Source organism: Notamacropus eugenii, chromosome 3 (genome assembly GCF_028372415.1).
Source record: "Notamacropus eugenii isolate mMacEug1 chromosome 3, mMacEug1.pri_v2, whole genome shotgun sequence".
In the NCBI taxonomy this organism is placed as follows: Eukaryota; Metazoa; Chordata; class Mammalia; order Diprotodontia; family Macropodidae; genus Notamacropus; species Notamacropus eugenii.
The window spans coordinates 30,546,322-30,558,713 of NC_092874.1; the positions used below are offsets into that span (position 1 = coordinate 30,546,322).

The 12,392-nt window shown below is 42.0% G+C and overlaps 1 protein-coding gene across 8 annotated transcripts in view; it reads right to left on the minus strand.

Annotated features, from left to right (window-relative positions):
* The window catches only part of NR1D2 (nuclear receptor subfamily 1 group D member 2), a 138,068-nt gene that overhangs the window by 113,504 nt on the left and 12,172 nt on the right, over positions 1–12,392 (minus strand). For all 8 annotated transcript variants that reach the window (XR_011976582.1, XM_072651172.1, XM_072651174.1 and 5 more), the window contains exons 2-5: positions 9,713–9,964; positions 9,031–9,119; positions 3,400–3,544; positions 1,121–1,752 (exon numbers count right to left, since the gene is read on the minus strand). Coding sequence is in view for 7 of the 8 variants with exons in the window: in XM_072651172.1 (XP_072507273.1) it covers positions 1,121–1,752; positions 3,400–3,544; positions 9,031–9,119; positions 9,713–9,964 (1,118 nt within the window). In the remaining variant the exon portion in view is untranslated. The remainder of the gene's footprint in view (positions 1–1,120; positions 1,753–3,399; positions 3,545–9,030; positions 9,120–9,712; positions 9,965–12,392) is intronic.

Consider the following 12,392-nt stretch of genomic DNA (forward strand, 5'->3'; position numbering starts at 1 on the left):
ACTGGAAATCAAACGAAAGCCCATCAACTGGGGAATGGCTGAACAAGTTGTGGTATATGAATGCAGTGGAATACTATTGTGCTCTAAGAAATGATGAACAGGAAGACTTCAGAGAGGCCTGGAAGGACTTATACGAACTGATGCTGAACAAAAGAAGCAGAACCAGGAGATCACTGTACACAGTAACAACCACAGCGTACAAGGAATTTTTCTGGTAGACTTAGCCCCTCATAGCATTACAAGAACCTAAAATGTTCCCAAAGGACTCAAGGTAAAATGCAAAATGCCATCCACATTCAGAGAAAGAACTATGAAACTGGATAGCAGAATGAAGCAGAATATTTTCTCTTGTGTGATGTTTTGTTTTGTTTGGATTTTTCTCATGGTTTCTTCCATTCATTTTAATTCTTCCATGCAACATGACTAATGTGAAAATGTATTTAATAACAATGTATGTGTAGAACCCATATAAGACTGCATGCTGACTTGGAGAGGAAAGGGAGGAGAAGAAAATCTAAGACTTACGGAAGTGATTGCAGAAAACTGAAAACCAATTTTTAAAAAAATAAATTTAAAAAAACAGTGGGATAAACAGTGATTCTTTACCTTCTTCTTATAGGCAGCATGGTGTATGTAGTACAGAGGTGATGAAGTTGGTGTTGGTGTTGTAAACATAATCGCTGTGCAATGTAATTGGGAAATGTTTAACAAAATAAAAAATATATATAAATTCAACATAGATAGTGTGAATTTGTTGTTTTCTAAGTCAATATGTAGCTGTCTTGAAAAATGCCTTATGCTTCTAGGGCTTAAATTATGAAAATCATTTCCAAGGGGAAAAGAAGGTACTCTTTGTGATTTATGGTTTGCACAAAATCCTACTCTTAAGTCCAATTGATTCACATACCTATATCTAAATCTCATGAAATCAAGTTATTTAGCAATAGGAAGAGATATGCTAAAACTAAATTATCTAACCTAAAAATCTGCATAAAATTGGTGCCAGAAATCTTTCAGGTTTTTTGAGGCCAGGCACTTCTCACTATTATCACACCAAAATTTTAAAAGCCTTGAAATTTCCGTAATATAAGTAGAGCAAAAGTAATCAACATCACTATACCAGATGCATTCTTCCTCCAGTGTTACACAGGTAACTATTCTTGTTCTCATTCTGAGAAAATCCATCAACTGGCATTTGATTGCATAATCTTTGAGTATAGCCATTGGAGAAGTTCATACAGTGTCCATTTGTAACGCAAACAGCACGCCCATTTGGATAATGCATGATGCTCCTCCCTTTGTACTGTCCACTGAGGTGATGCTGGCTCTCGCTATTGAGATAATGGCTACCTCCAAGCCCACTGCTACAATGGTCATGATTTAAGTTATACTGCTCCATGCTCTTTGGAATCCTTTCTCCCCTTGGATGTTGCATGATCTCAGTGGAGTGCTCTTGCTGCTCCTGGTTATACATAAAAGTGTCCTGATGGGCTCTGGTCACCATGCCAATTACTTCTTCCTTTGCAAAATCCGAAGGTGGAGGAGAAGGACTTTTCATGTTCTCCTGCTGCATCTGGGGTTTGGGTCGCAGATGTTCCTGGGCCGGCAAGGTCGTTTGCCCATGATGTTCCACTAACGCTTCACTCTGCAAGTGACCGCTGAACTGGCTGGTCATCATGGTCTTCATAGCACTCTGCATTTCCATCAGCATCCTCTGTTTTTCACGTTTAGGAATTCGACCAAACCGAACAGCTGTTGAAGAGAAAGATATTTAATTCTTATTTAAAATATGGCATTAAGTCAAACAAAACAAAATTTTTTCAAGTCCAACCCCTAATACACATAGGATCTTGGGCTAGACACTTGACCTTTCAATACTCTAAGCACCTACAAGGAAGGGTACTGACCTGCACTGGCTGAGGGAATCTCCTCAACATGGACTTCTCTCTGCCAATAAGTCACAAGTGTAGTCTCTATCTCCCTCCTATGCCTGCCTACATGCAGCATGAGTAGCCACAGCACTCAGAGGCAGCCCAATGATGAGAAGGAAGTCACTCTGCACTATGCTCAAGGCCTTCTCAAAAATCTTCTCCTTGTCAAATCACATTAGTGACCCTACTCGTAATACCTAACAACAATCACAGAAGCAGCTTCTCAAGGAAGAAAATAAAAAAGGATCAATAAAAATGAATATCTGAAGAGATACTTGCAGATTTTATAAAAATCAGTGGAGAAAAATAAGATTATTAAATTCTATTCTTCTAGTATCCACAGTTTTTGTATCTACCCTGAGTTCTAAAAGCCCAGAGATCTTGAAGAGAAAAAAAAAAAGAAAAACTACTTCTATTCTAGTGTTTACAACACAGATCAAAATTCAATATAGGCATTCTGTGAGAAGTCTCAGTAATCTAAACACAGTCAGTGACATTATCATTTTCAAAGAAAAAAATTTTTTGTTTTTTATCAGACCATACCTTCCACCCAATATGACTATATCTCCTGAAACACTCCACCCCATATCTTGAAGTAATATCTCACATACATATACATACACACACACACACACACACACACACACACACACACACACACACACACACACACTTCTTGCAACTGATAATCCTACAGCATGCAATTCTCAAACTGTTCTCAAGATACTGCTTGATGCAATGTCTCTTTTTGTATTGCCAGAGTACGAAGGTTGGGATAACCTGAGGATTGTCTCTGGTACAGTTCCATAGATTTTCCCAAACTAACCCTACTGACAATGACTTGGCAGAAAATCCACACCCTGCCCTCTGCCGGACTACCCTAAGAGCTGAAGAGAAGGTGTCAGCCAGAGAAAAGACAAGCTCTCTGCAGAGAGAAGGCAGTGACAATCCTGTGGAGCATTTTGCTTGTGTGGGACATCACAAAAATCATCTAGATCAGCTCCTGCAGACTACAGGAGCTCTTCCACATTCTTTTCCACTTTATATCTCCTTTATAAATTCACCCAAATTCTAGCAATTCAAGTACATTCACATTGGCGTGGTTGAACAGAGAGCTGAGGAAAGGCATCTCAAGGGTCTGCCAAGAAAATCAAGGCATGATATCTGAGGGCGCCTTAACCAAGGGAAGTAAAGGGTCTTTGCAACAAAGACTCAAAACACTAATTAGAAAATGAGTTATTTGGCAATAGGCCAGCATCAAGTATATTTGGACAAAATCCAGCACTCAACAGTAAGTGGAGAAAAGAACCACGGCATTTCCACTTTCAAGAGCTGGGAGCCCTGAAAGACAGCAAAATGTGATTTCAGTAAGTTCCTGCCCACAAAGGGGCAAGGCTTGGGGGCCTGCAGGGGACGCTTGTTACCCACCAGGGGATTCTACAGCTGGCTCCTTCTGTGGGGCACCTACCATCTCGTGACATCCCAACAGATAGACATTTCTTGAAGCGGCACTGCTGACATCTGTTCCTGTTCATCCTCATGATAGAACAGTTCTCGTTCTTCAGGCACTTTTTATACTGGATATTCTGCTGAATACTTCTCCTGAAGAACCCCTAAGGAACAAGGAGACATACACAAATCAAAATCTGTTTTTCTTTACAACAACTTCAATGCTGATCCACGTTGGTTTCCATCAATATCCCCCTCACATGGGTGTCTACAGTCTGGGAATGGCTCTGTTTGGGGATGGAGGGAAACAGTAGAGTGACCATACCAAAACACTAGGAGTCTACTAGCACAACAGTAGAAACGTCCCTAAGCAGCAGCATGTCTCCCTCCTTTTACATCCACCCCACCCCCAGTCAGACGGTCCTGATCAAGGTGATGGGTCTGTGGTCAAGGCAGGATATTGAAAGGTCAACTAAGCAGAGATGCCAGGAAGTACACAACAGTGGTTTCCCTAAACCTCCTGGACGGTCAACCTGCCAAGAGCAGCTCCAACTGTGCATTCCAGATCCCCCTGCCTGCATGTTCTAGATGGGTTAATGTGGTCCCATTTGCTCCACATCCCTCATCAATTATGCCAAGGAAAGAAAGATCCTGGAGGGGAGATGGCTAAAAACAAATCTGGAGGCTTGGTTTTGATTTTTTGGTTACACTTTTTTTTGGTTTTGTTTTTTTGATGTTTTTTCTGGTTTTGCTCTGGCCTCTGATAAATGGCTACGAAGTTTTCTTCATCATAAAAAAGTTTAATGTGCTTAGTTATGTACCTTAGGATCATATCACCTCGGTTAACAAGATCATGCACATAGTAGGCACTGAAGTTGAAAACATGTTGATGCTCATCTGATGGAGCCAAGCAAAATCCTAGGAACACAGATCAGTGTTGGAGAGCTGGAAGGACCCAAGGTCTGATGCCTTCATTTGACATGTGAGCAAACTGAAGCCCAGAGCTGCTCAATGACCACATTAACAACGGCTGCACAGCAACAGAGGTGGCACTTGAACCCTGGACCTCTGACTTCACACCCACCACTCTGCTCTGTCCATTAATTAACCTTGTACTGTCAGTCTACTGAGAGTACAACATAGCTTGTTTGAGAACAACAAATTTAGACTTCTTTCTTTGAAGCCCCCATGGTGCCAAGAACAGTACTTGACAAACTAGAAACATGTCTCTTGACTGATTTTTAAATCGGAAATTAGGTTAATGACAAATAGTCAAAAGTTAGCACCTCTGCTTTTAAAAATCTTTTTCTTCTTTTTTGGTCCAGATCTGTTATTTCCTTGATGTAGGGAGCTCCCTTGGAGCAAGCAAACCACCTCTGCCAATGCAGATCAGCAACAGAGAGAGAGTCAGAGAGCTACCTGGAGGCCAGGAGATGCGTGCACCCCCCTGAGAATCACATAGCTTGGAGGGGAAAAGGGAGGAGGGTGTAGAATGCAGGGCTTTTTGCCTGTAAGAAAGCTGCCTCTCTCCCTGTAAATGTGACTTAAAAGTTCAAGGACTTTATCAAATTATGACGACTGCCCACTTCTAGTGTTTCACACAGGCACAAAGGGCTTTCCCAGCAGAAATTTAAATTTGCCAGTGACTAAACTTCAGTCTCAGGTAAACAACTGCAAATCACAGTGGCATTCCTCATGGTTGGTCATTAAAGGCAAGTTAAGAGCTGATAAAAAACTTGGTGTCTGGGAATTGCATTTGGATTTCTGGAACATAGCTTATAATACAGAGTTGACAGATTCCTGGCTAGAGATGGGTACACCTAACGCCTCTTTCACCTGGTGAGAATGCATTTGTCAGGTGTCTTGCAAATGTAATCAAAAGGGCTTTGCTCTTTTTGTGGTGGCTAAGAATTGCCCATCACTTGGGGAATTGCTAAACAAGTTGAAGTTTATGACTGTAATGGAATATTATTGTGCTATAATAAATGATGAGGTTGATTTCAGAAAAACCTGGAAAGACTCACATAACTGATGCATAGTGAAGTGAACAGAAGCAGAAAAACATTGTACACAGTGATAGGAATATTGTTCAATGAAGAACTGTGAATGACTTGGCTATTCTCAGCAATACAATGATCCAAGACAATCCCAAAGGACTATTGATGAAGCAGACTATCCACCTCCAGAGAAAGAACTGACATTGACTGAACACAGATAGAAGTGTGCTATTTTTCACTTTCTTTCATTTTTTTCTTTTATTCAAGCCTTCTTGTACAAAATGACTAATATGGAAATGTTTTACGTGACTGCACATGTGTAACCTATATCTAATTGCTTACCATCTCAGGTAAGGGCTGGAGTGGGGAGGGAGGGATAGAATTTGGAATGCAAAACTTTAAATAAAGATGTTTAAAAAATGGAAGGAAAAAGGACTTTAAACTAAAAGGGATGGGGAAGGAAAAAGATCATCTATTTTTACTCCTCAAGTCAGACCCTATTGAGAGTAGCCATGAAGAAGAGAAAATTGCAACTGAGACACCCAGAAATTCACAGAAGACAGAAGTCCAAGAAAGAAGCAAGAGAAAAAGTCCATAGTCGTGTGTGTGTGTGTGTGTGTGTGTGTGTGTGTGTGTGTGTTGCTTTCATTGGTGGGATAATGTGGGTGGCATAAGGCCTGTGACTGCACTACAGTTCTGAGTGACTATACCTCACAGGACAATCAGCATTTACAAGTGCTTCCCATATGGCAGGAATCAGAGAGGAGAAGTATGACAGAGTATTTGGTTGAGGGTGAAAGGAGGGAAAAACAAGTCAGATCACCTGGAAAGAAAGAGTTTGACAAACAGATCCCAAGCTGGCACAGAGGCTTGCTAGAATAATGATGATGAACTTCAAGTATCCAGATATCAACTGGAGCTCTCTTTCCCTTCTAAAAGCAGAACAGCTAATCTCTTCTTGACTTGTCTAAGAAACAATTTCACCTTTCAAAAGGTGAATCAACATGGGGAAATTCTATTCTGGATCTGAGTCTTTAACATAACAAGAGAACTTCATCACTGGTGCCAAAATGATGGGAATCTTGCGGTGAAAGTAAACACTTTGTCCTAGAATTTGTGAAAAAGGAAAAGAAATATAGAAATATTCTACATGCATCCTAGATTTTGAGAAAGCAGATTTCAAAGGGTTCAGGAGTCCATGGACTAATATGCTTTACGGGAAGTTAGCCCAACAGGGAGGGAAGATAGATGTTCAAGAAAGAAATTCCAAAGATACAAAGAGAAACAATTTCAACTAGGAGGAATGACAGGATTTGTCTGAAGAGACCAATGTGGATGCCCAGTCATAAGAGAAGACACCAGTAAGATTGGGTAGCTGAGGATGAATGTAAGAGTGTGGCACAGTTCTGTAAAAATACTGTAAGGAATGCCAAAGCTGAGAATGAGCTGAGACTGGCAGAGGGCTTTTTAAGGACAACAAAAAAGAAGGGGTTTGGCTATATTAGTAGAAAAGGCAGAATGAAAGAGGGAATAGGACCTTTTCTCAAGGTGGATGGAAAGATGACAACTGATGGAGAATCAGAGCTGCTCAATCATTACTATGTTTCTGGTTTTTCTGCAAAGGAAAACTACCTTTATCCTGAAAATGACAGAACAAAATTAACAGAATTCATAACCCAAATAAGTAAGCGAAGAGTAAGACAGTGCCTAGCTGCCCTGGATGAATTTAAGTCACTGGGCTCAGATTAGCTCTATTTCCTCAGGCACCTATGACTGCTGAGCCACTGTCCTGGATACTTGGAAGATCATGGGAAATGAGAGGTGCCATATGGTTGTTTTTCAGTCGTTTTAGTCGTGTCCAATTCTTTATGATCCCATTTGGGCTTTCCTTGGCAAAGACATTGGAGCAGTTTGCCACTGTCTTTTCCAACTCTTACAATGACGAAATTGAGGCAGAGTAGAGTGACTTGCCCAGGATCACACAGCTAGTAAATATCTGAGAATGGATTTGAACCCAGGTCTTCCTGACTCCAAGCCTGGTGCCACCTAGCTGCCCCGAGGTTAGAGAAGAAAAAATGTTACCCTAAATTTTCAAATAAAGGCAGAAATGTAGGTTTAGCTAGTATGTTAAGACATAATTCAACAGACTAAGAGCAAAGTTTTACACTCAGGGCACAAAAAAATCAGCTTCACAGAAAAGCCCAAAGAATTTATTTGGGGAAAGGCCAGGGTGTTGGTGGACGCCAGCTTCAGGGATCAGCAGTGGGATGTGGCAACCTTTATGAAGTTCATGAGACCTTAAACAGCCCTTAGAAGGGCAGAGCTTTCAGAATTAGGGGAGGTAGGAGTCCTGTTTCATCCTGCCCTACTCAGACTTTGTCTGGATCACTGTGGTGAGTTCTGGATCCCCTAGTCTAAGAAAGACACTTAAGCTAGAAAGTGTTTAGAAGAAGGCAATCAGGATGGAGGAGGGCCTGGAATCCGTGACACAGGAGGACAGTGTAAGAAACTGCGCATGTTTTGCCTGGGGACATGAAGGTTCAGGTTTGGTAACTATCTTCAGGTATGTGATGAAGTCCTGTGAGATGCCTTGGGGCACAGAAACAGGCACAGTGATAGGTGGGAAGAGCAAAGAAACAGACTCAAGTTTGACATCTCAACAATTCAGGCTGCCTGAAGAGGAAGGGCCTGTCTGTTTCCAGAAAGGCCGTCTTCCAATAGAGGCCAGACAACCACTTGTTTGGCACTGCAGAGCCCCTCTGTATGTACCCAGGGAAGAGCCGGGGTCTAAAGAGGGTTTTCATGAACTCTCCATCAAGACAAGCCCTTTCTCACTTTGGTTTCTCCAGCTATAAAATAAGAGCGATGAGACCTGGCTTTGCTATTAACTCTATTTACAAATAGAATCTTTGGAAATAGTACAAATGAAGGTACTAAATTAGTTAAAAAAAAAAAATGCTGGTCAGACTTAGGTAACCAACCTCGAGAATGCTCAGGAGCTACCCAAGATAAGCTCTCCTGTCTCACTCTGTAAATTCATCCTCTTGGTCAATCCATTTTGCTAAATGTGACTATTTCTGCCTGAAGTTCTAAACCCTGAATGGAATAGAGTGTGTGGCTGGACTCTGTGACTCTGGCTCCTTTGATGGATGAAGCCTTCAAGGGAAGGCTCATCCTCTCTCACTCAGGTAGAGTCAATGTTACTTCCCAAAGTGCCACAGGTGGGGACTGATGGAAGAATTTGGCCCCAAGATTTAAGACCTTCATTTTTCCAAGTGGCAATCCACCATGCCTTTCTCCAGAGCCAACCACGCCTGACAGATTTTGTCCAAGCATCTCAAGATCATTGATTTGGGTATGTTCCCTCTCCACATCACAGAGTGATGCATTTCACTCAGTCACAGCAGTAAGGTTTGGGGTTTTACTTGTTAGGAACCATCACAAGGGAAGAGGCATATTTTCACAAAATTAAAAATCAAGTTGTTTGAAACAAGAAGTTTTAGCATGCCAAGTGTTTTAAGGCTTACAATTCATAAATGAAAGGGAGCAGTCACTGTTTATTTCTTTCTCCCCTGTGCAGGGAGCCCCCTCCCCCGAGCCCACCACTCTGAATGCAGACCCACCAGCACAAGGAGAACTGTAGCATGCGTTACCTTACAGCCTTCACAAGCATGAACTCCATAGTGGAATCCTGACGCCACATCCCCACAGACTTTACACAGTAGAACCATACCACTGAATTCTAGGGCACAAACAGATAGCAGGTGAAAAGCCAGTGCAAATACTTCACAGAGTTCAGAATTTTTTTTGCAATCAACTATTGTGATCCCATTCAACTTGAAAGCATCAACTGCTGGAGGGAACAAAATAAACCTTTGCTTTTAAAATTAAATAGTAATTTCTACAACAAAATCTCAAACCCAAAGGTATAAGGCTTTGCTTTCACAATGACATTTTGTGAAACTAGCCAAAATATATCCTATAGCTCTGATTTCTGGAGCTGTAATATGAAAATGGAGCCTTTTGTACTGGGTCCAACTATGTTACTACTTCAAACCCAATGGGCAGATAGGACTCAAGATGAAAAGAAGCTAGTAGCCAAGAGCTAGATGGGCTAACTCAGACACCAAAGCCTGTGACCTCAGCCAGGAGAGGCCGAGGAAAAGGACCAGACCCAGCAGGGTACAACGACTATCAACTCTTGTAGCTGCCAAAGAGGCTGGCTGACTAGAGTCAATGAATACAACAGTCTATAGAATGACGCAAGGGGTGAGGGGCGATCGAGTGCTGCACATGGCAACAGTTAAGGCCAAACCAACTGTGAGAATCACTTACTTGTCACCCCGGAGGGACCCTTAGTCATCCCGGTGACACTGGATTTGCTGCTTTTCACAGGACCATCCGTCCTGTCACTCTTTGAGGTGCCTTCCGCATTACTATTGCCATTGCAATCTGATGATGCAGAACTGTTGGGGGAGGATGGGACTGAAGAAGGAGAGGACTGGAAGCTGCTCTCAGAACCCTCACTGTGACAAGATGCAGGGCTGGAGGCTGAGCTCGAGGAGCTGATGTAGGCAATCACACTTCCTGAAAGGGGCAAGAAAAGCATGGTTACAGAGTCAATCCTCCAAAGGTGCTCCCCTGTGCAATGTTTTCAAAGATGGGGTTTTGAGAAATCCCAACCAGGGACTCAATAAAGATTCCTCAGTACTTGGGAGTAAGTGAGGTGCTCAATCAATCCTAGAAGTGGGGCAAATTCCATCTGGTACAGGACACCCTTCCCAGGTAGCAGGAGGCAGAAGGCCATCAAGATTTTGAGTCTCCAAGTATCAGCATAGTGCAGACAGTGCTGGACTTGGGAATATGAAAGACCTAAGTTTAAATCCAGCCTCAGTTCCTAGCTGTGTGAGCCTGAGCACATCACCTAGTACTGCTCAGCCTCAGTTTCCTCACATGTAAAGTGAAGCTAATAACAGCCCCTACTTTCAGAATTAGAGTGAAGATCAAAGGAGATCACATACAATGCAAACTTTCAAGTACACTGTAAATCCTATTTTAAGCATTATCACCACCATATCTAAACCTAGAAAACTCCTCCAACTGCAAATCTCTTTGAAGACCAAGTCTGCAAAAGCGTTAACAAAGGCAAATAGTCGCCAATGCAGAACTGTTATCAGTAGGGCTGTGACACTGCTGATCAGAGAGCACTCTTAAATCTGCCCCTTCTGGAGGGGAGAATACTGGGTCCAAAGACAGAGCACTGTTAGCTTTGGGAGAGGATAACTCAACTCAGAGAATCCTACCTTAAATACCTGCTGGGAGCAGCAAGAAAACAGCAGGGGAAAAAACCTGCTTCTTTGGGACTCTAAAGGATCAGGAATTCAGAAAGGCCTTGGAGAAAGAACTGTTAGCTGGGGCAGTTCTGGTTTTCTAAGAGTTCCATCTTGTTTTTTCTCAAATTTTCCAATAAAATTTTGCTTTTGCTTTAATACCTGAGGCTTTGGAGATGAGGAGCTGGGCACAATCATTTTTAAGTCCCTCATTTCCTTCAAAGGGCCCCCCAAGCAACTCCTTCTACACAAAGACTTTGCCGCTTCCCTCCACTGCTAATATTCTACATATACTTCGGTGTGTACACGCTGTCTCCCTAATTAGGATGCAAAGTCCTTGAGAGCAGGGAGTATTTCACATTTGTCATTGTATCTCCCTGTGACTAGCACAAGGTCTGATGCAGAACCTTAATAAAAGTCTGGGATAAAATATAAAATACTGGGCAATAAAGTAACTCTCTCTCTGTGCCCCACTCTTCTCTTACATAAACCATGACAATGTGTTTTGATGCCACTCCCTAACATTAAAAATGCACATGTGATTCCAAGTACATGCTAAATTAAGACTAAAAGACAGTTCTCTCTCCCTTCTGCTCCCAGCCCCAACAAAGCTGCTGTGGATTTCAACAGTGAGAAGCTTTGGTTGTTTTTATGTAGGCTTATGTGTATAAAGGAGACCAACAAAGGTAAGGCTTTTTTTCTTTTATGTTTTCAAAAAAAGTAATTAAAATCCTGAATGACTCTACTGTTCAGAATGAAATATCACAACTGTCATCAAGGAAATCTGCTCTTCCTCCCAATGTGGATCCCTCTGTTAATATACTGATCCTCATCAGAGAAGGTTAGAGCAGAGAGTTCTGGAGCATGTGTTACCTTACAGCTTTCACAAGCATGAACCCCGTAGAAGAACCTTGACGTCACATCCCCACAGCCTTTACGCAGTAGAACCATACCACTGAATTCTAGAGCACAGATCCTATACATCTACTAGCACTTGGCTAAAAAAATCAATCTAGAACAAATCTAAAGAAGCACTCTGTAATTGGTGATAATGATGGTAACAGTAATAATTCCATGACCACTCACTTCCCCCTCAATCTCATTGTTCTACCTCATTCCAAGATCCAAAGATTCCACGGTCTGATTTATACATGCAGTTCTTACTAACTTCCTCATAGGAGGGGCAATCTCCCTAATACAACAGTAATTAATGTGACATATTCATATAAAGCGCGCGCACACACACACACACACACACACACACACACACACACACACACACACACACAAACTAGTCCTACTTCTTAAGGACCAAGAATCTAAAGGACAGCAGGCCTCAGTCAGGACTCATAAACAGAGACCTAAAAGAAACCTTGGATGGCTTCAGGTCCAACCTCTTCAATTTACAGAAGGGGAAACTGAGGACAGTGACAAACCTGGTGTCTGAGAAATGATCTGAACTTACTTCTTCCAGATGCCAAGCCCAGAACTCTCCGCTGCACTACAAGATCTCCCTCCTCATGGATACTTATTTTTACCTGCTTTATCTAATGAAATAATAAACCTCTGACCTGTTACTCTACTAGTGACTGCAGACAGATCAGATGAAGAACAACCTATCTGCATGGATTGGGTGAACATCAGTCCGTCCCTTCAGTTTTGCTCATAGACAGCAAATACCATGA